Source organism: Callorhinchus milii, unplaced genomic scaffold (genome assembly GCF_018977255.1).
Source record: "Callorhinchus milii isolate IMCB2004 unplaced genomic scaffold, IMCB_Cmil_1.0 Scaffold3, whole genome shotgun sequence".
In the NCBI taxonomy this organism is placed as follows: Eukaryota; Metazoa; Chordata; class Chondrichthyes; order Chimaeriformes; family Callorhinchidae; genus Callorhinchus; species Callorhinchus milii.
In genome coordinates this window covers 75,803,269-75,826,319 of record NW_024704744.1, presented here as the reverse complement: position 1 = coordinate 75,826,319, position 23,051 = coordinate 75,803,269, and the positions used below count along the sequence as shown (strand labels likewise).

The 23,051-nt window shown below is 43.6% G+C and overlaps 1 protein-coding gene across 1 annotated transcript; it reads left to right on the top strand.

Annotated features, from left to right (window-relative positions):
• Window positions 1–446: 446 nt before the first annotated feature.
• On the top strand, window positions 447–22,871 carry brox (BRO1 domain and CAAX motif containing). Its single transcript, XM_007898268.2, has 12 exons — window positions 447–862; window positions 5,958–6,064; window positions 9,153–9,249; window positions 12,677–12,772; window positions 12,863–12,935; window positions 14,732–14,837; window positions 15,434–15,523; window positions 17,141–17,226; window positions 18,038–18,119; window positions 19,515–19,665; window positions 19,987–20,146; window positions 20,678–22,871. The coding sequence occupies exons 1-12, from the start codon at window positions 762–764 to the stop codon at window positions 20,762–20,764; spliced, it is 1,236 nt and encodes a 411-aa protein (XP_007896459.1). The 5' UTR covers window positions 447–761; the 3' UTR covers window positions 20,765–22,871.
• The last annotated feature ends 180 nt before the right edge of the window (window positions 22,872–23,051 follow it).

Below are 23,051 nucleotides of genomic sequence, written 5' to 3'. Positions count from 1 at the left end.
CAGTAAGATGTAAATCAGGTCGCTGTCCCACGGCCTTCTCCTCCTCACGGCTTCGACGCGCAAGTTTTCAAAGCTCGGTTGAGGGGTTGGGCGCGCGCGTGCGCGCACGCGGCGGTCGGGAGGGAGGGAGGGAGGGATGAGGTCACCGTCCGGAGCGAAGGCGTCTCGCGCATCGTCCGTTGCGGAGTTTTAAAGGGATCGGTCAGGAGGTCACGTGCCGTATGGTGCATTCCGACCGAAACGCTGGGGGTTGATAGCGAGCGGGGTGGGATGGTGTTGGGGGAGAAGAGAAAGGGTACAGCGAGGTTACACTTGTTTGCGCGAGGGGTTGACTTTATTTACTTTAAAACTTTTTTCCAGAAAACGCGCGTGTGTTTGTTTTGGAGGGAGATGGGTGGGGGGTGGTGGTTATTGTTAAATTAAAAATGAGACGACTAAAAGTCTCAGGCCGCGCGGGGCGGGGCTGCGGGGGGGGCGGGGACGTCGGGATTTGACGTCGTGCGCGTGTGACGCCAGAGCCCGTCTGACGTGCGAGCAAAACGTCAGTGCGCAGTGCCCGACGGCGCTGCGTTTTCCCGACGTGTATTTAGTGTTGTTTTTCGTGGGAGGGACGGGGACAGGACAGGACGGGACGGAGAGGCCGTTTCAAGCAATAAAGACGAGGGTTTTTTTTTTCTCTCTCTCTTTTGCTTTTCCCCTCGAGTTGTCAATCGTTTTTTTTGGGGGAAAAAAAAACCGAGCGATATCTAAAACGACCGACAATGACGCACTGGTTTCACCGGAACCCGCTGAAGGCGACGGCGCCGGTGACGTTCAGCCTCTACGGGGTCGCCACCAACAGCGCCTCGGCCAAGATCTGCAAGTAAGGCTCGAGTCAGGCCCGGCCCGGGCCAGGCCCCGCCCCGCCCCGGCCCGGCCCGGCCCTGGTTCCTTTACCCGCTCACACCTTAGGCTTTCTTTTAACGTTTATAAAAAATCGACCTTCGCCACCGTTGTCCTATTTCTCGGTGCGGCCTTTTTAGGCCCCAAAGGATATATATATATAGAGAGAGAGAGAGAGAGCTGTGATTTTAATAATAGTAATCATTCAAAATAATCCTTGAGTTCCACAGAGGGCCTTTCGCCTCGAGAGATCGTCTCAAAGCAATGTTTCACAGGATATGCTACAACTCTCTATAATAATCCCTGCATTTGATGTAGCGTTGGGACGTCTCAAAGCGCTGCACAGAATACAGGGTAAAGCGGATTGACTCATTTGTGGGCGAAACTCAGTCGTCAGTTGCGCACAGCGGCGCCCCACAAACAGTCGTAGATTGAGTGAACGCACTTTTGTTGAGGGACCGAAAACAATCCGGCAATCGACTGGCAACCAGGTAAACAGTAACTTACTGCAGGGTAAACATAGGCGTGTGGAGTGAGGAAACTTGCCTAAGGTTCTGCCCTGCCCGGGAATCAAACCCAGGTTCTCTCTCTTGCAAAGCAAGTACGCTAACCAGCAAACCACTATGCTGGACTCCATATACTGTAAAGTGGAGTCCTGTAGCTCAGTGGTTAGAGCACTCGCTTTGCATTTGAGACTCCTGGGTTCGATTCCCAGCAGGGCGAAACCTTGGGCAAGTTTCCTTACTCCACAAGCCTAATAATAATCCCTAAAAAAAATAAAGAATTGGTCATTTCAATCCACGACTGTTTGTGGGACACTGCTGAGCGCAATTGGCTGCCGTGTTTCGCTCACAAAAGTACAGTCAATTCACGCTTTGAGACGTCGAGAAGACGTGAAAAACGCTATATCAAATGGAAGTATTATTATAAAGTCAGGTGACTGTTGATTTTACGACAGCTTATTAAGTTTATCCATTGCCTTTAAACACTCTACAGGATAAACTGAATTTGATTGAAGAAGAATGTTATGTAGGCCTAAGAAGCATCTAATACTACTAAATAATCCTTAAATTTGGTGTATCACTTTTCACATCAGGAGGATGTCTCCAAGCATTTCACAGGAACTGCTGTAGTTATGTATTTTGTAGGTGAACATGACAGCCGAGTTGCACACAGCAATATCCCGCAAGCAGCTGTGAAGTGAGTGACCACATTTTTTTGGATTGCTGGCCAAGGTACCGAGAGAAACTCCCTTTCTTTTTGCAATAGCGTCATGGCATCTTTTAACACCATCTGAACAATAACTAACAACAAATTATATTTCAATAGCACCTTTCACGTCAGAAAGACGTCCCAAAGCGCAGAACAGGCAGAAGAGATCTTGAGAGGACACCTCCTCTGACAAGGCAATCCTTTACAAAGTCATTTTAACAAAAAAGTATTCATAGTTTCACAACTAAAATTCAAATAAATTGGTCCCAGCACTACATTGGAATGTCAACCTAGACCAGGGATGGCCAACTTGCAGACTATCCTATGCATGCGTAATGCGGTCTGTGAGCTGCAAGCTGGCCATCCCTGAGTTCATAGTCCCAAAGTAGGGCTTGAACCCCCAACCTCACGTCGAGAGGAAAAGCTTTAAAGCTGTTTAATCTCGGAGATGGTGTTGGTGTTCTGTGAGTTTCTCCAATGTAAGTTTGCGGCAGGACTCAGTGATTTCTTAAAGAAAGTTACATTAAAGCCAAAGCAGAAATCTGTTTTTAAATGCAACTTTAAAGTCAGTTTATAGAACCCCATTGGATGTGTGGGGTATTTTCTTGCAATATGAGGCCACTTCAATCCACGACTGTTTGTGGGACACTGCTGTGCGCAATTGGCTACCGTGTTTTGCCTACAAAATATAGTCAGTTCACTTTACAGTATATTCTGTGACGTGCTTTGCGACGTCTCGAAGACGTGATAAGGCGCTATATCAAATGCAAGGATTATTATTATTTGTGTCCTGATATTTTTCATTCTTTATTTATTTAATGTTATGATCCCTTCTGAGGGTTGTGACTCACACTTGGGCTATGATTGCACCACACCTGGTGCCATTTTTTAGTGAGTGATTCAAGAATCCTTCATTTGATTTTGCATCTATAGTGTCTGTAAGATTATATTTGTGATGTTTACTGTTTTTAAGAGATTCAATGAGTATACTTTTAGAATATAACCAAACACTTATTATAATAATAATAATAATCCTTGCATTTGATATAGCGCTTTTCACGTTGGGAGGACGTCCCAAAGCGCTTCACAGAACACACTGTAAAGTGAATTGACTGTCTTTGTAGTATAGCATTTCTTAGTTATTAGGGAATGAACAAGGTGTGTGTTTTTATTAACTAACTTAGGGCCCCTGAGAGGGTACGTGTGGCAAATAGTGTTAGCAAAGGTAAAGATATATTGGCCTGACCCCAGCTGAGTCAGATTTTGATAATTTTCCTTTGTTTGGTTCCCTGTCATCCTCCCATCTAAGAATTGAGTAATCATGTCCTTGAGCACAGATTTGAAAACAAGGGGATTCATCTCAACACTAAGAAACAGAAAGATGGCAGAATGCTCCCAATTAGCTCTTCCTCCTTATCAGTTACTTTCCCATGTGAAAAGAGCCTCCTCAAGATCGCTAGAAGCCTGCGAATGGTGGGAGCTATCTCTGTGTCAAGGGGGGACGGAGTTAGAAATACATTAAAAAAAGGTGTAACTTTGGAATAGTTGGAGTTGACGTAGAGGGTCAGTGCACTTACTTCCCAATGGAATCGATACTACTGTACCTATGTTCTCAGTTGTAAGAATAAGTTAAGCTATTTGTATTACTTAATAAACCTTAGATTATTACACAACCATATTATAATAATAATAATAATAATCCTTGCATTTGATATAGCGCTTTTCACGTCGGGAGGACGTCCCAAAGCGCTTCACAGAACACACTTTAAAGTGAATTGATTGTATATTTGTGGGCGAACACGGCAGCCAATTGCGCACAGCAATGTCCCACAAACAGTCGTAGATTGAAAATGACCAATTTATTATTGTTTTGGGTTTTGGAGGGATTATTATTAGGCGTGTGGAGTAAGGAAACTTGCCCAAGGTTTCGCCCTCTGCCTGGAATTGAACTCAGGTCTCTCACTTGCAAAGCGAGTGCTCTAACCACTGAGCTACAGGACTCCACGAATATTGCTTGTCTCCATCTGAATCTCTTACATGTCAGTGTATCAAAGCGTTTCACAGGGAATTGCTGTCAAATGTACTAAATTGTGGAGTCCTGTAGTGTATTGGTTAGAGCACTTGAATCGCAAGCGAGGGAACCCAGGTTCTCAGGCGGGGAGAAACCTTAGACAAGTTTCCTTACTCCACACACCTGTTTACCTAGCAGTAAGTAGGAAACCGGTTATTAGCCGATTGGCGGATCGCTTTCTGGAGATAACAATCCATCCTTCAAAAAATGTGGTCACTCAATCCATGACTGTTTGTGGAACACTGCTGTGCGCAGTTGGCTGTCGCGTTTTGCCCACAAGATGCATAGGCAATTCACTTTACAATATATTCTGAGAAGCGCCTTGAGACATGTCAGTAGAGAAGTGCACAGTGGAGAAATGAAAATTAAAGTTAGAATCCCAGAATGTTACAGCATAAAAATCGTTCATGGTAGTTTTCAAAACGGTATTTTTTTTCACACATACATCAAATTCCCTTTTGAAAGGGCTTTGCCTCAGCAGCAAAGAATTCCATTTTACAAACAATGTAAAGGCCTTCTTTTTCTAAACCGATGGAACAGGTTTGATGAGCTTTGTGACTTCCTCCTGGTTCCAATTAACCTCCTTTTAAGTTATTTTGGACATTGAAGTATCTGATACACATGGAAAACCGTCATCGTCTCCAAAGTGAAATACTCTGAATTCCACGTGCCCTTTGTATCTTCCATTATTATTTATAATTATAATGACCCTTGCATTTGATATAACAACAACAAATTACATTTGAGCCCCTTATCTTGTCATTGACATATCTCAAAGCGCTTCACAGAATACGTTGTAAAGTGGATTGCTTGTATATCTTTTGGGCGAAACACGGCAGCCAATTTCGCACTGCAATCTCCCACAAACAGTCGTGGATTGAAGGATTTTTTTNGGAGGGATTATTACCCCCAGAAAGCAATCCACCAATCGACTACCCATCAACTTACTGCTGGATAAACAGAGGTGTGTGGAGTAAGGAAACTTTCCTGAGGTTTTGCCCCACTGGGCTCCCTCGCTTGCGAGGCGAGTGCTCTAAACACTACACTATAGGACTCCACAATATTTTATGGTGCCCTCTTGGGCCTTGCAGAGCCACGATATTGCGTGTGAGGCTTCCACCAGAACCTTCCACCAAATGGCACATTGTTCAACATGATGAGTGCATTGCACAAGAATTTGCTGAAAACGTAACACTGTCTGCAAATAGGAGTTTCACAGTTATCCTGGAAATGCCTGGAACAGACACACCTAACCTATCCCTCTTCTCATTTAACTTTTATCTGTCACAATTTAAGTATCAGCTCAGTTGATCCTACAACTCTCAACTCTGAGTCAGAAGGTTATAGAATTTTAAGACAACAACGGGATTTTGACCTTATAGTCTACACTTTTAATGTAGTGCAGTGTTGTGAGAAACCCTGCATTGTTGGAGGTGCTGTCGTTCAGATGAGATGTTAAACTGGGCGTCTACCAGTTCAGGTGGACGTCAAAGATCCCAAGGCACTATTTTAAAAGAGAAGGATGTCCTGGCCAACATTCCTCCAGCTAAAATTGGTGATTCACTTCATTGCAGTTTGTGGGACATTGCTGTGTGTAAATTCGAGGCTGCGTTACCCTCTAACTAGTCACTACACTTTACAGTAAATCTTGAGATTTAAGACATTTTGAGACTTTTTTAAGCAAAGATTATTATTTTAAATGTAATAGTGTACTGATCAGCAATGGCATCTGACATATGGTGGCTGAGTCTATGCGCTGGCTACTTTAAATTTATTCTTTCTTGTCTTTCAGTGACTTGAGAATTGCAAGAGCGAGACTCCTCGAGTTTCTTGTAGATGTGACCTGTAAACCAGACATGATGAAAAAGGCCACGGATGACTATTTTTCCCTTTTACAAGGTGAGCAGTACTGGAAATGTATTAAAGGTCTAAGTTGAAGATCTGGTCCCAACTGTACTTTTTTTTAAACTTATGTCATATGGCGAAAGAACAGATTTAATCATTCAGTCGATTTGTTATTCGCTTGGTGTCCACTTTAATACAATTAGATGCAGATTTGACTTGGTTTCTCTTACTGTAAACTAGTGCCATTTTTGTGCCATCAGTATTTATTAGTTTATCTCTTACCTCCAAGGCCCGTCTCAAGACTTTCCTCTTTGACTGTGCCTTTGGTCACCCTCCTACACCCAACCTCCCTGACAGCCACCCCTCCTGAAACCAACCCTCAGCTCAGGTCCAAATCCTTGACTGCCCAGGGCCTTGGGACATCCTCCCAACGTGAAAGGTGCTATATAAATGCAATTTGTTATATATTGTGGAGTCCTGTAGCTCAGTGGTTAGAGCACTCGCTTTGCAAGTGAGAGACCTGAGTTCAATTCCAGGCAGGGCGAAACCTTAGGCAAGTTTCCTTACTCCACACAGAGCCTAATAATAATCCCTCCAAAACCGAAAACAATAATAAATTGGTCATTTTCAATCTACGACTGTTTGTGGGACATTGCTGTGCGCAATTGGCTGCCGCGTTCGCCCACAAATATACAGTCAATTCACTTTACAGTGTGTTCTGTGAAGCGCTTTGGGACGTCCTCCCGACGTGAAAAGCGCTATATCAAATGCAAGGATTATTATTATTATTATATTTAGTGTAATTCAGCATTTGGATAGCTGACCAGGCACTCAATCTCGTTCAGCGTCTCTCGCCCTAACCCTTCCTCCTGATTTTTTGCCGGGGTCAGTTCTGAAGATGCTGCCCACTTTCCAGCACTCTCCAGTCCAAGTGCCCTATTCTTTGTGGGTGACCCACAGCAGTAAATGTCCTTGGCTGAGAGGTGGAGGGGTCACTGGGTTTGTGTGCTACACCTACACTATTCCCTTCCCTCTGTTAAGACATTAGGGGGATTTAATTTAAATAAAAAATGAAGATACACTCTGAAGCATTTTATAATAGTTTTGGTCCCTTTAGCACAATTCTTCTCGTCCTTCCAGAATATTAAATAATTATAATCCTTGCATTTGATATAGTGCTTTATCATGTCGATGAGATGTCTCAAAATGCTTCACAGAATACATTGTGAAGTGAATTGACTGTGTTTTGTGGGCGAAAAACAGCAGTCGATTGCGTATACCAGTGTCCCACATTTTTTGAGGGATTATTAGCCCCAGAAAGTGACCAACAACTGGGTTCCTACTTACTGCTAGATTAACAGAGGCATGTGGAATAAGCAAACTTGCCTTAGGTTTCACCCCGCCCGAGAATCAAACCCGGGTCCTCTCGCTTATGAGTGCACTAACCACTACACTACGGGAATACCCTCCTTACTGTCCTCCCATTACAGATTCAAATGGTTCTTAAACAAGCCCCAGGTTTCTGTTCTGTCCACACCCTTTCTGGTAATTTGTTCAGCTGTGTGAAGAAATACATTCTGGTGTCTGTTCTAAACTTGCACTTCACACTGATGAGCCTGTGATGTCTTTATAATAATAATAATAATAATAATCCTTGCATTTGATATAGCGCTTTTCACGTCGGAAGGACGTCCCAAAGCGCTTCACAGAACACACTGTAAAGTGAATTGACTGTATATTTGTGGGCGAACGCGGCAGCCAATTGCGCACAGCAATGTCCCACAAACAGTCATAGATTCAAAATGATTCATTTTATTATTGTTTTTGGTTTTGGAGGGATTATTATTAGGTGTTGTGTGGAGTAAGGAAACTTGCCCAAGGTTTCGCCCTCTGCTTGGAATTGAACTCAGGTCTCTCACTTGCAAAGCGAGTGCTCTAACCACTGAGCTACAGGACTCCACAATTATGAATGTTGATGTTATGAATTATGTTAATTCGCCACCATTTGATAAATGACAATCCAGTCACTGAGGATCATTTAAATAACATTGCTATCCTACTGATTTTCCTACTGATGTAGATCATCTACATGATATGTCAATTATTAAGGTGTCGGCCTGGCTCAGTTAGTAGCACTCTCTACTCTGGGTCAGAAGGTTGTAGGTTCAAGTCCCACCAGTAATTGGAGCTCACAGTCTTGGCTGACAGTCCAACACTGCATTGTCAGAGCATCCAACATTGCATCCTTCAAATGTTGCACTAGGAAGGAAGGAACATAGGAACAAAAGGAGGCCATTCAGCCCTACGAGCTTGTTCCACCATTTAATTAGATCATGGCTGATCTGTACCGCAACTAGTCCTTTCAATTCGAATTTCCAGCTTTCTCCCCATATCCCTTAAATACCCTGACCTACCAAAAATCAATCAACCTCACTGTTGAAGGTGTGGGTTGATCTGGCATTCACAGCCTTTTGAGGGAGAGAATTTCCAAATTTCTACCACCCTTTGAGTGAAAAAATACTTCCTGATTTCACTCTTAAATGGCTCTGTTCTAATTTTAAGACTATACCTTAGATTGAGATTGGGTGAACGTTAAAGATCCTATGACGCTATTTGAAAAGAGAAGAGCGTTTCTCCTGGTATCCTGGCCAACAATCCCCCAGAGAGAAAAAGAAGGGTCAAGGCTGTTTGTGGCACAGTACCTTGCATACCATCTTGGAATCTTTAGTGTTTCATCTGAAGGAAGTGTCTGATCATGTAGAGCTCCCCAAAGTACTAGAGCGCCAGTCGAGACTCTGAACTCAAAATCCCAACTTTGGGCTTGAATCTTCAACCCTCTGAAATGTCAGTTGTGACATAGAATATGCCTATTTTGTACAATATTCTGTTTTAAATTTTAAATACATGTTTGTTTGTGTGAATGGATGCAGTATGTGCTCTAAAAAACTTCTCTTTAATCTTAGCCTGCTCTATGTACATTATAACTCAGATTATAGCTCAGATTTATCCTTAGCTTTATCAATTGAACCCTGTTTACACTGGGTCTTGGTATGATATGTTCTCAGTTATAGGAAGTGATGTCCCAGTTAAATTGATTTTGTTTTCTTCCTCTTTCTCCCTTCCCCCATACAATCCAAACCAGGCTTTATAACATCACTGGATGGCACAACACAGGAAAACAAACTGCGTTTCATTCAGAATTTCAAATGGACGGACACTTTACATGGCAACATTGCGAGGTACGTCTCTTCTAGTCTTTTACCTTACTAGATGTATGAATATTTTTGCACTCAGTGATCATCTTTATGATTGGCGCAGAATGAATAAGATGAAGAACATCCATTTTATAGCGTCTTCATCATGTCAAAACACTTCTAGGTGATTTACAGTACGTGTCTGATAACTGCTTTGCAGGCAACCGTGACAACTATTTTGCAAATCTCAAAGTTTGAAGAACCTCAATGAAGTGAATGACCAACTTACCTGGGATTTTATTTGCCAGGGTACTGAGAGAATCTGCCGTCCTCTTCTGATAGCGTTGCAAGGATCTTTAATCTGAAGAACATGCATTTTTTAAACTAAAACAGAAGTCACTGAGAACACTCAGCAGGTCAGGCAGCATCTATAGAGAAAGGAAAGTCAGTCAACATTTTGGGTCCACGATCCTTCAGTTCTGATGTTACTGTTACTCCCTGTTGTTATCACATTATCCATAATTATCAAAATATTCTTAGGAATTACTGTAAAGTTTAATATTCCATCACTTCAAAACTTCAGATTAACTGGCAATTCTTACTTTTGTAAAGGGCTTTGAGACATTTTTACATGAAAGATGCTTTGTAAATGCAGATTATTGTTAATCTCATTGTTCGTAGGAAGCGTCTGGTGCAAAGTAGTTTTGTTTCCACCGAGGGGGTTAGTTAATGTGTGCTGTTCAGGCAATAATAATAATCCTTGCATTTGATAAAATGCGCTATCACGTTGTTAAGACGTCTCAAAGTACTTCACAGGATTTACTGCAAAGTGATGTGGCTGCGTATATTTTGTGGGTGAACAATAACACAGCATCTTTCATCACCCAAAGTTCAATTGACGATAGTTATTGAACAATAAGCATTGCAGTTGTATGAACAATGGTAACAGGATCTTAAACCTGACTTGTTCACTTGAAAACAAACTGTGCTGAGGCCACACAGAGCCAGGCTAGACTGCTCTGACTCCCAACAATGGAGTGCGTTTTAATGAATGCTGCAGTCAGGGTTTCTGTGGTACGAGTTCAGAATAAAAGGCTATCTTACATAAAACAATCCAGTCGAATGCAGGACAGATGCTGCGTACAAATTCTGGAGTCCTGTAGCTCAGTGGTTAGAGTACTCGCTTTGCAAGCGAGACACCTGAGTTCAGTTCCAGGCCGAGCGAAACCTTGGGCAAGTTTCCTTACTCCACCGCCTAATAATAATCCCTCCAAAAACCCCAAACAATAATAAATTGGTCATTTTCAATCTACGACTGTTTGTGGGACATTGCTGTGCGCAATTGGCTGCCGCGTTCGCCCACAAATATACAGTCAATTCACTTTACAGTGTGTTCTGTGAAGCGCTTTGGGACGTCCTCCCGACGTGAAAAGCACTATATCAAATGCAAGGATTATTATTATTATTAAATCAGTCTCTTGATCTACATCTCAAATGCCTTCCCCCTCTCCTCCGCTTTGACAGAATATATCGCAAAGTGGATTGACTGTATTTTGTGGCAACCAATAGCGCACAGCAGTGTTGCACAAACAGTTGTGGATTGTGACCAATTTTTTGGGAGGGTTTATATATTTTATATATATTTGCCTTCATATAGCGCCCTTCACGCGGATAGTGTCTTGGAAGAATGGCCGAGCTTGACGCTGAGCCAGCAGGAGAGGGAAGGTGACTGTAGGTACAGTTGAAGAGCAAGGTCTTCAGGTGTGATCTGAAGATGGACAGGGAGAGGGCAACTGGAATGGTTAAGGCAGGAAGTTGCAGAATCTTGGGGAGCAGTGTCTGAAATCATGGCCGCTGATGGTGGAGCAGAGCTATAGCTATAGCTGAGCAGATGGTGCTGGTAGAGAAGTGAGGTGTAAGCATGTCATAGAGGTAGGAAGGTGCCAGGGCATGAAGAGATTTGTGGTAAATGAGAGGATTTTGAAATTGATCCATTCTGCACTCGAGAGCAAGTGGAACCTGACAAGGATCGGGGTGATGGGGGGCAATATGTTAGAGGTGGAGGAAGCGCTCCTGGTCAGGAATCGGATATGAGGTAGGAAGGATAGCTGGGGATCAAACCTGATGCCTAGGTTATGCACAGGTTCAGTGAAATTGAGGGATTTAATTTCCTGAACTCCAAAGGATAGTGTGCCCGACAGTGCACTTAAGTGTCTGCCTGGACTGAGCTCAAAGTCACAACATGGAGCTTTTCAACAAGTGTTATCTAGTTGAGTTTTATATTTTTATTCTCTTTTTCTCTCAGATAAAAAAAACAAATTGGGCCTGTTTATAGGAAAGTGTTTTCCCCCAGCTCACCACAAAGTAAACCTGTCTGTCCTCTTGCCTTTTCAAGCATTTTTGAACTCAATCACTGCTATCGTTGGTCTCACTGCAGACCTAATGCAGAGTGACAGAATCAGGCCTTGCTGAAGCGTGTTGTGAATTTCTTTTCCTGATAATCAGTCTAATATATTCGCCAAACCATTTGACTGGATTTATTTTCTGCAGATCGTCAGTCTGCATAAGCCTGAAGAGCCTTTAAACTTTCGTTTAATAATTTATAGAATGCAGGCTTTTACCATGGTTCCACATGGATTATGCAAGTCTTCCAGGGAATTTTGTATGACTTTGTGTGTGTGTGTGTGTGTGTCAGTCTTTCAAGTAATGTATACGCAGACACACGCATGTAATGTCATCTTCAGGTGACAAAGGTCAGGACTTGGAATCATATTGTCCATGTTGATGCTCCAATGCAGTCATGTGTTGCATTGTTGGAGATGCTGTTTGTTAGGACACTACTGTACGCAAGTGACTGCCGCATTTTACCCATAAAATACACAGACAATTCATTTTACAGTGTATTTTGTGAAGCGCTCTGAGACGTCTCGAAGATGTGATGAGGTGCTATTTCAAATGCAAAAATTCTTATTATAAGTCCTGCGCTAGTTTGGGTGGATGTTGAAGATCCCACAACACTATTGAAAAAGCGAAGAGAGTTTCTCTGGCGAAAAATTACCTAGATTAAAACAGTCATTAACCCTCATGGTTGTTTGTGGGCTTTGCTGTGTGCAGAATGGCTCTTGCACTTGCCATTCTGCAAAAAATAAAATAATTTGATCATTCAATCCACGTCTGTTTGTGGGACACTGCTGTCCACAACGGGCTGACACGATTTGCCCACAAAATATACAGTCAATTCACTTGACATTCTGTGAAGTGCTTGAGACTTCTCGACGTGATAAGGCACTATATCAAATGCAAGAATTATTATAAATGCTGGTAAAAACTGTCAGTAATAACTGAAATGCTTTGAGATGTTTCAGCGTGATAAACCATCATTGCTTTTCCAGTATTTTTATTCTATTTTTTTCTCCATCAAATGGAGAAAAATAAACATAAGAAACTCTCTTGTCTTATTTTTCTCACCCAGTGCTCAGCAGGATGCCATTTTCGAGTTGGTCTCGATGGGCTTCAACATCGGCTTGTGGTACACAAAATATGCGTCCAGACTATCTGGAAAGGAGGAGTAAGTATCAACACTGGCTGTTCTTAAGATTTTTCTCCATTTGCGACTGTCGAATAACAGGAATTGATGCTGAGGTGTTTTGATTTTCAGTGTGAATGTGGATGAAGCCAAAGAAATTCACAGAAGCCTGAAAAATGCCGCAGGAATCTTCAAATTCATCAAGGTGATCCATGGCCTCAGCGCGACTCATTTTGAAACTCGTTCTTTTTAACTTCAGTGCATTTAGTGCAAGGAGTTCCGTGGGTAGTTGTTAGTGCGCTTGCCTCGCAAGTGAAAGGATCCAGGTGCGATTCCTGGGCAGGGAGAACCTTTGGCGAGTTTCCTTACTCCAAACGCCTCTGTTTACCTGGCAGTAAGTAGGAACCCGGTTGTTAGTCGATTGGCAGATCGCGTTCTGGGGATAATAATCCCTCAAAAAAAAGTCACTCAATCCGTGATTGTGGGACACTGCTGGGTGCTGCATTTCACCCACAAAATATACATTCAGTCCACTTTACATTATATTCTGTGAAGCGCTTTGAGACATCTCAATGTTGTGTTTAGGCGCTATATCAAATGCAAAGATTGTTAATACAATAGCTTGCAATTGCATGGCAACTGCACTTAGGTTGCACATGTCGAAGGTTTCACATCAAGAATGGGAATCGCCAAGTAGAGAGGAGTGTTGGTGCGTTGACCGAAGGCATGGTCAAAGAGATGTTTTCTTTCAGAGGGGTTTGATGGTGGTGAGTGACAGTAGGAACCAGGCAAAGAGATTTTAGGATAGTTTCATAGTGACAAAAGGCTTAGCAGCTGTTATGAATAAGTTTTCCAGAAAAATTTATCATTCACCTTGTCGTGACTTGCTTGCGGAATATTGTTGTATGCTAACCAGCCGTTACATTTGCCTAAAACATTTGCCTCCAGTGCCTTTGGACATCCTCCGGATGTGAAAGGCGTTATACAAATGTGATTTGTTGCTGTTAGTCCAGCCTTTTGACTGCCAAGAGCTGGATGCCCTATTTGAGAAAGGCTTGCGGGCTGCATAAGCAATATTTTTGTGTTTCCTTTCCAGAAACATAAGAACATTTACACAGCGCCTTTCTCATGTCGGAAGGACGTCTCAAAGCGCTCAACACCGCCGGCTGGGCACCCGAGCCGGGGGTGGGAGCCAAGGGAGACGGGGAAAAGATGACTGAAAGTGCAGTCAAAGGGTTAGGTCTTGATGTGGCTTGAAAAGAGGTAGGGAGTCGGAGGGACTCCAGGAATGGAGCTCCATAGAGCGGCGGCAAAATGAGGATGGTGGGGCAGATGGGATGGAGGTGGACATGAAGTAAGCCAGTGTTTTCTCTGCAAAAGGAATGGTTGGCTCGGGAATTCGCAGCGGTGGGGGGAAGAGGTTCAATGAAGCTTGTCGAGGAGTTTCAAACTGGGGAAAGAGGAAGCTTTCTGTGAGGAAACTAAACGGCACATCACTTGGTGTCAGTCCTTTGTCCCCTCCACGGTGAAGGGAAGCTCAGACAGTGAACCACAAAACGCTGCCCTCACTTCTCTCTCTAATCTTTCTCAATCTCTTTTGCTCCTCCTCTTCCCCCTTGCTCTCTCTCTCAATCTCTCTCTCAAACACTCTTTCTCACTCCCCTCTCCTTCCCACACATACAATCTCTCTTCTCACACTCATTCTCTCTCCCCCTCCTTTCCTCCCCCTGTTACTTTTTCTTTCCCTCACACAGACGCACACTCTTTTTCTGTGTGTCTGTCTGTCTTGGGACGGATGAATCATCTGCTCGGCTGGTTGCAGCCTGCGGGCCTGTGGTCCTCCTGGACCACCCCAGTCTAGAATAACACAGAGCTTGTTTCAATATATTAAGATGCTTGTAAAAATGTGAATACTTTAAAGAGCAATGAATAATTCTGCTGTAAAAAAAATTGCTGTGTTTGGTTGCGGATGATTCCAAAACTCTTTTTTTCTTTAAAAAGGAAAGCCAAACGTCCAGACTGGTGACGCAACCAGAGAAAGGGACGGATTTGGACTCTCGGGTTATAGAAACCTACATTGTGCAATGTCAGGCTGAGGCTCAGGAAGGTACGTGGGTAGAAATGGTTCAGTATGTCTTCTAGCACTTTGCCAGTCACCAGCTGGGTGACTGACACTTGCAGAATAGCATCACCATGCTCAGGATTTTATAAATTTGCTGATAAAGTTGTAGAATCCTGTAGAGTATTGCTCAGAGTGCTTGCCTCGCAAGTGAGAGAACCAGGGTTCGATTCCCGGGCGGGCCGAAACCTTAGGCAAGTTTCCTTACTCCAACATGCCTCTGTTTACCAAGCAGTAATTGCTGAGTATGTTGGGAGCATCTTGGCAAGTGCAAAAGTTTGGGGATGTGATGTGTCCATTGGGAGATAGTGCTGGACTTTAACCAGCTAAAACGACACAGCGTGCAATTGAGAGCACTGTTTGGCAAACTTCCAACTGCTTGTCTAGCTAAGACCACCCTACCCTTTAGGGCTTTAGCTTGTAGGATTATCAAGAATCAAGTGAAAAGAATCACAGTTTTGAGTTACCAGTTAACGTTAGAAATAGATTTCTGTATTTTTCTTCCTCAATCCCAAAATATACAAAGTAAGAGACATTCTGGACTTTCAAGTATAACTGATTATTACTTTTTCTTTTGGTTTAAGTTACCATTGCGAGAGCTATTGAACTGAAGCATAAAGCAGATCTGATTGCAGCTCTGGCAAACGAAACTGCCATTTTCTATCAGAAAGCTGGTGAGTGTCCTGGGTTTGAAGTATAGCCCTGTGTCCATCTGTGCAATGTAACTGATTGGGGGGAGTCAACCAGTATAGGAGCAAACACACAAAGTTGTTCCTTTTACAAAGCTTACAAAGAGTGATCCTTAAATATCAGGGTTGACTCAGCCTGGCTCAGTTGGTAGTATTCTTGACTCTTGAGTCAGGAGGTCGTCAGTTTGAGCCTAGTGGGGCTTTGAAGTCACATAGTCAAGGATGCTACGCCAGTGCATTGCTTGGGATGTGCTGTATTGTCAAAGGTGCCGTCCTTCTGATGAGACTTTAAAATAAGATCCCGTCTAACTCTTCAGATACACTTTAAAAATCCCTTGGCACTATTTGAAAAGAGCAGGGAGTTTCTCCTGGTGTCTGGCCAACAATCCCCCACATAAAATTAGCCAATTATTTCATGGTTGTTTGTGGGACATTGCTTTGTGCAAATTGGCTGCAGTGTTCGCCTACAAAACACACAGTCACTATACTTTACAATAAATCATGTGAAGTACTTTGTGACATTCTCTCAGTGTGAAAGGTGCTGTATCAGATACGAAGGTGATAATTATTACTATTTATTAATAGGAACCTCTGGAATTGGATCAGTGCCCTGGGTTAGGGAGAGGTGGTAATGAGTAGAATTCTTTCCTCTGGTTCAGAAGATTGTGCATTCAAGCTTGACACTGAGACAGTCAAGCTCACAGTCTAGGCTGATACTCCAATGCAGCATGGCGTTGGGTGGGGGATGGGGTGGAGCGAGAGCGAGTGTTACTTTGTTAGAAGCGTTACCCTTTGGATGAATCTTTTAAACTATGGTCCTGTCTGCCCATTCTGGTGACATGGCACTATTGGAGTTTATCCTCGTGTCCTGGCCAACAGTCCTGATAAATTGGTCATTCACTTCAAGTGTAGGACCTTGAAGTGTGTAAAATGTCTGTCTTGTTTGGATAAACATACACACTTCCTGCACTTGACAGTAATTCCCTGTGAAACACTTTGAGATGTTTTGATGTTATCAAGTATAAAGACTATTATTGTGTGTCAGCCTGGCACAGTGGTACCACTCTCATTTTGTCTGAAAGTTGTGGGTTCAAGCCCCATGTTGGGTATTGGAATCACATAATCTAAGCTGACACTCCAATTCAGTGCCGGGGTGGCGGGGTGTTGCATTGTCAGAAATGCTGTCATTCAGATGAGATATTGAAACCGAGGTCCCGTCTGCCTGTTCAGGTGTACGTTAAAGATCTTGTGACACTATTCAAAAAGAGAAAGAGTTTCTCCCGATGGTCAAGAATCCCCCAAATAAAATAGGTCACTCACTCCATAGCTGTTTGTGGGACATTGTGGTACACATTGTGCCGCGTTCACCCACAAAATACAGTCAATCCACTTTACAATACATCCTGAGAAGTGCTTTGAGATGTCTCAATGATGTGATAAGATGCTATATCAAATCCAAGGATTATTATTATTATATAACGCTTTCTATCTCAGTGATTTCTATCTTCTGTGTCAGGAGTCTACGCAGCTGAATAAATGGATACATGCATGCACGTATTTTGCCCTTGGGTGGAAGCTCATCTGTGTGCTTTGTCTTTACAGATCACACTCTCACAAGCTTGGATCCTGCCTACATAACAAAGTGGAGGAAATACTTGCAGCTCAAAAACTGTTTCTATCTGGCATATGTAAGCCTTTTTCTTATTGTTGCATCCTTCAGTCTTTATAAATTGTGTATAACCGTGCGGCTGGATTGAATCCCTTTGTGAACCTTGCTGCAACTTGTTGCTCTGTGTGGAGACAGGTCGACACCTCAAGGTTGGGGTGAAGAAGCCACAACACCAACTTGCAAAACTCAGCCACCCGAATCCCTAACTGAACGAGTCTTCACATGCCTGTTATTACAGTCCTCGCTGGGCTCCAGTGCCTCCCCATCTCCCAGCGAATCAACTTCCAAATGCTCACTCTCACTTCCTCCCTAACTGCTATTTTCTCTAGCCTCACTCTCCTGCTGCTCCTTCACTCTACCATGCCAACCGAGCCCCTTCAGCCACTATGGCATCACTCTCTCAACTGACCCTTCATTTCCTTCCACCCCTCCCTTTCCCCCACCTCCCTCTTTGATCATGGTTTGGTCACCTCCCCCACCCCCAGTCCCTCAACTCTGTCTGGCACTATCTCTGAAGAGTGCTCCGAGTTGTTATTACATGAAGTGCGTTATATAAATGCCAGTTGTTCATTTGGCTAAATGATCCTGTCCTTCCGTTTGCCTGGTTTATTGCTCTCTCTGCTGTCCTCGCTCCCTTTCACATGGGCAAAAAGGAGACTGATCAGAACCAACAGTGAATCGGAGTATTGTGCATGCAAATAATGGGACAATCCCATATGGTTGACATCTGGAAGCCAGAATGTGAAAGCTGATCTGGGCAGCTGTATTTTACAGATGCCACTGAAGCTCTGTGCGTATTTGCATCTAGTCAGGTGTATGACTCTTTACAGGCATACTGCTACCATGGCCAAACCCTTCTGGCCAACGACAAGTGTGGGGAAGCCATCCGCTCGCTACAAGAAGCAGAGAAGTGTAAGTACAAAGAAACCAGAATCGCTGATTTTTTAAGAGTTGTCCCAGCAAGTCCAATGTCTGTGGGTTTCAAGAGCTACTGAATAGCTATAATATTATAATAATAATCCTTGCATTTAATATAGGCCCTTATCACGTTGTTGAGATGTCTCAAACGTTTCACAGTGGATTCACTGTGTATTTTTTGGCACCCAATCGCATACAGCAGTGTCCCATCAACCTGGTGGATAAATCCCTGAGTAGTGCAGTCCTGGGCTATTCATACTGGATGGTTGCAGGTTCTAATCCCTGTCCTGTGACAAATTAGCAAAGCTCGATCAGAACAGTATTTGGGCTACAGTTGACCTCAGTGAGTGCCCCCAAGGAACAGAAGAGGGAAAATCAGCCACGGTTCCTGCTGCTGATCACTTTCCAGACATGCCCCCCACCCCCACTGGAAGATTCTGAACACAAGATACAGTACTGGCCGGGGCAATAGGTGAGAGGGCAGGGGCACCAGGCAGCAGCATCTGATCCCATTGCTGGCCAAGGCATTAGTGGTCAGAGGGAGCTGATTGATCCTTAGATCACAGTAGGGTGGGGAAGCAGGGAGATCGAAAGCAAGGTCGAAGAGGAGGGTCTTGAGGTGGGTCTTGAAGGGGGCGATATGGAGGAACTGCGAGATGGAGTTCCAGAGGTTGGGTGTAGATTGCGGAAGGTACAGTATGTTAAATGCAAGGATTATTACGTTCTTTTCAGGACTGGTCATATATCTCTGCAGCAAAGCCCCATGCACAGCACCCCCTATTGGTAGGTGAGGACTATTTTTGTTGAATTGTCAGTGTGCTGGGTAGAGCTTCTAACCTGCAATTTGTGGTCCTGGGAATGTTACATGTCTGAGAATGAACTCCTCAAGGGCAGTGAAAAAGCATGCACAGATGTGAAGTGGGGGGGCACTTTTTACCTTCTCTGGGAGACAAAGTAAGGATACCTGCCTACATTTTTACCAAACCACAGAGAACCCTGACTCTCTCGTACTCCTGCACCCCGCCATGCCACACACACATATATATATATAGGATTTCGTAGAACGTGATTTGCCGAAACCAGTAATTCCCCCTTGGCTCACACCCACTCACTCAGCACAAATCTGGTTTGTGTGGCTGCATGCTATGCTGTATTGGGTGGTGCTGACTAAGGACATTGGAAGAAGCTGTGCCTGCTTTGTTTTAACGTATAAAGCACTTTGCTCCAAAGTCTCACACTGCTTGAGGTGTGAAGTATTTTATGCATGTCTAAGTCTCTCGTGTTGCGGAGCGTTGTGCTCTGATACACCAAAGAGAGAGAAACACGGGCTGCTTTATCTCCAGTACCAGAGGAAGACATCTGATTTTTTTTTTTTGCTTTCTGTTGCAGTTTACACTAAGGCTGAGGTATTGTGTAAGGAATATGGTCAGACAAAGGGTCCGGGGACAACAGCAAAGCCATCCGAGCACTTGTTCTTCAGGAAATTGGGATCATTGGTCAAAAATACCCTGGAAAAGTGCCAGCGAGAGAATGGATTCATGTAAGTATCAGCACAAACTCATCTAAAATCCAGTTCTTTTAAAACGTTTGTCCAAACTTCAGAAGACAGACTGGTAGAATGTTACACCACTGGTCCATCAACTCTGTGCTGGTGTTTTGGCCCTGTGAGTCACCTAATCTAAGGAAGTCCAATTGTGGGCGAAACGTGGCATAGCAATTGCGCATAGCAGTGTCCCACAACCAGTTTTGGCCAAAATATATTTTTTATATAGAAAGGTGGTTGAAATAGATTTTCAAATCAAAGCAAAAGTCATTTCACTTTCCGCCTTCTCTCTTACCCCCACCGCCACTTTTTTTAAAGTTACTTCCAAAAGGTTCCTCCTGAAGCTCCACAGTTGGAACTGAAGGCCAGTTATGGTTTGGTGGAGCCACAGAAGTTTGAGCTGCCGTCACTGGACAGTCAGTGGAGCCCAGAGGTGTACTCTGCATTTGACATCACAAAAGGCCTCAAGGATGACAAGGTATGAAATGAAGAAGGGTGGGGGGAGAGGAATTGCCAGTGGGCAATTAATAATTATAATAATAATCCAATTATAATAATCTTTGCATTTGATATCAGGCAGCAATGCCAGGCCCACTCTCAGTGGACATGGAGTGCTGCAAAACAACTTATTATTTGGGGGAGAAATTGGATCACTTGGGATGAAAGACGGGATTAACATGCACGTTTGAACCTTTCTGTGCTGCATGGGAATTGCAGAGGTGGAACGTTAGTGCCTGATTCCTGCTTGAGCCGGAAGTGTCAGGCTGCTTCATTCTTCAGCAGAGTCGTTAGACCCAGTAGAGGAGCTGTCTCTGGCACAGGCGTGATGGCTGAATGGCCCCCTCCTGTCCTGTAATTTCTGCTCTGCCACTGTCAAGTGCTCTATATAAATGCAGGTTATTGTTGACCATTTATTCCATCCCACACCTGCATGCATTTGAACTAAGACCAACCAAAAATCTGATGCATTCAGCGCCTTTGAAATATTGCTGGATATTCTCTTCTTTAGGTTAAAGATGCGAAGGAAGAGGAGTTGAAGCCTATGAAGGAGCCTGACCTGAAGCCGCACAAGGACACTGGTTGTGTGATTTGTTAGAGGGATCGATACCTGGAACTTTCTCTCAGCACGGATCGCCAGTGATGGCTTTATAACTACATATTCCGCGCTGCCTAAAACCGTCTCCTCACCTGCTCGGACATTCATCTTTCTCCAAAACACGACGATACTTTAATCTCACCTTATCTCGATTAATGTATTTTATTTTGAAACCATTGTTACCATATTTAATGAAGGCATGCGCCAATCATTCCATGATCCTGGGTGGGGGGAGAGAGAGCTCTTCAGTGAGATTGGATAGGAATCCTTGCTGTGTTCTCCCACAGGAGATGAAGAGTGATTTCCCTCCTCTTCCGCCCACCCGCCCTTATATCTGTGTATATTTTCTTCACCATCGTTATCGCCTATTCCATAAGGAGTTCATTGTCAGTGGCCATAATATTAGCATTTCCAGGAACCCACATTGCAGTTTGAGCTCTGGCCTGCAAATTCCAAGCTTGTCTGCAGACAGTCAGCATTGAACCTTCCAAAACTTAGTGTTAATTTCTAAAACCTACCTCCCTCCTTCCCTTCACCTTATATTTACCACTCACTCACCTCACAAATACTTTCATTCTTGTCATCTGTTTTCAACTTGGATTTCTTAATGGAAGGTCTGCGCCCCATTTTCCTTTGGATACTGTTCAGTGAATGTTTAATAGATGGTGTTTGGGAGTATAAACCTATTGCTTTTCTCTTTACTGGGATGCAGCATTTCAGTTTTTGCAGTTGCTCCACCTAACAGTGCAGCCCACTCCATCCTAAGTGAGGCAATCCAGTCAGAACGAGGGTACAGCACAGGAACCATTGGAGCTATCTCATGGTGCTATTGTTCATAAGAATATACAGGACCTTTCCTGATCTCAACCCCATGGCCCCGAGCTCTCTTTATAATCTCGAACTGTCCCGTGTGGTTTCGGGTAAGGAACGACACACATTGTTTCTGATTAGTTAACAAAATCAACAAAACTGATCAACAAAATTCTTCCCCCAAAAATTATCTCAATTCCTTCTAACTACTTAAAAAAAAGGGTTTAAATCTGCCACTAAGCTGCAATGTGGTAAAGTGATTTGTAGTGATTTTTCAATGGGTTGAAAGCCCTGGGAGAAACTGAGCACAGTTTGGGGTAGAAGTTGAAACTCTGGAAAGATACCACACTGATCAATGGAGCTGTGAATATAAATTGCAATGCTTTTTTTCTCTATAAAACTTCAAGAAGCATAAATGTAATCTACTCTCCAGTGGGCAATGTGGCAAACTAGTTGGCAAATCACAAATTACAGCAGCACTGCAGAAATCTTCCGAAATCAGGCTCCAATTGTAGGAACCCTTTGCGGAAGTCAAGAATCTCTGCTCCTGGCTGCTGAGACGTCACAGAGCAGATTCTAGTTGTGGAGTGTGCTATCTCTGCCCCGTGGGTGAGGTATGGGAGAAAGACATCCCACCTGCCCATGCGTGGAGAATGTGGTCTTGTTTGGCAGAGTCCAAGGCAGTGCTGCTGGGATTGAATCAGCTGCAATCATTCAGGTTATCAGTATGGCGCACTGCTGATCTTCCCACTGCTTGTCTAGTTCTGAGTACCCCACTGATTAGGGCTTTGTATAGTGTGTGTTTATATATAGAGTAGGTGTATAAGAAGACTAGCGAGAAGAATCCTGTTCCCCCAATCTGACTGTCCCATTGAAGAATCAGGAAGACTAGTCAATAGTGGGGAATTGCAGGGCCACCTGGCTCAGGTATCTGATCATTGAGTCGATCACGGAGTTGACTCAGCTCTGGTCTCCCTTTGGTAGATGGGTCACCAGCCAGCTCGCTTGACTCCAGGGATGACTTTCCATCCCTCGCTCCCCTTCACACCCCCAAAGCCAAGTGGGTCTTGAGTATCGAAACATGTGATCAAAGCATCAAGTTATATATAATTTTCAGGCTGAAAACTAGGAGTTAATGGCAGCCAGGGAGGGCAAAAGTTGAGACAATATCCTGCACCGCCACACATTATATTAACTGGCACCATGTGTAACTCCCAGAATCATTTTTACTTTTTATTCTCTTGTCTGTGAATGACTTCTATATGGTCGCTTTCGTATTAAACCTCTTATTACCTGCCTGATGGCTAGGCTGCGAGATTGCTTGGGTATGCGGATGAATTGTTTTCACTAATGTGGCTTTAATAGTTCTAAGGTGACATGAGTTGCACTATTACACAGGAAGTGATCCACGGAAAATAAACACCTGGTGCTTAATGGTGCTAAATACATATTGTATTCTGTAAGTACGTTGTTGAGG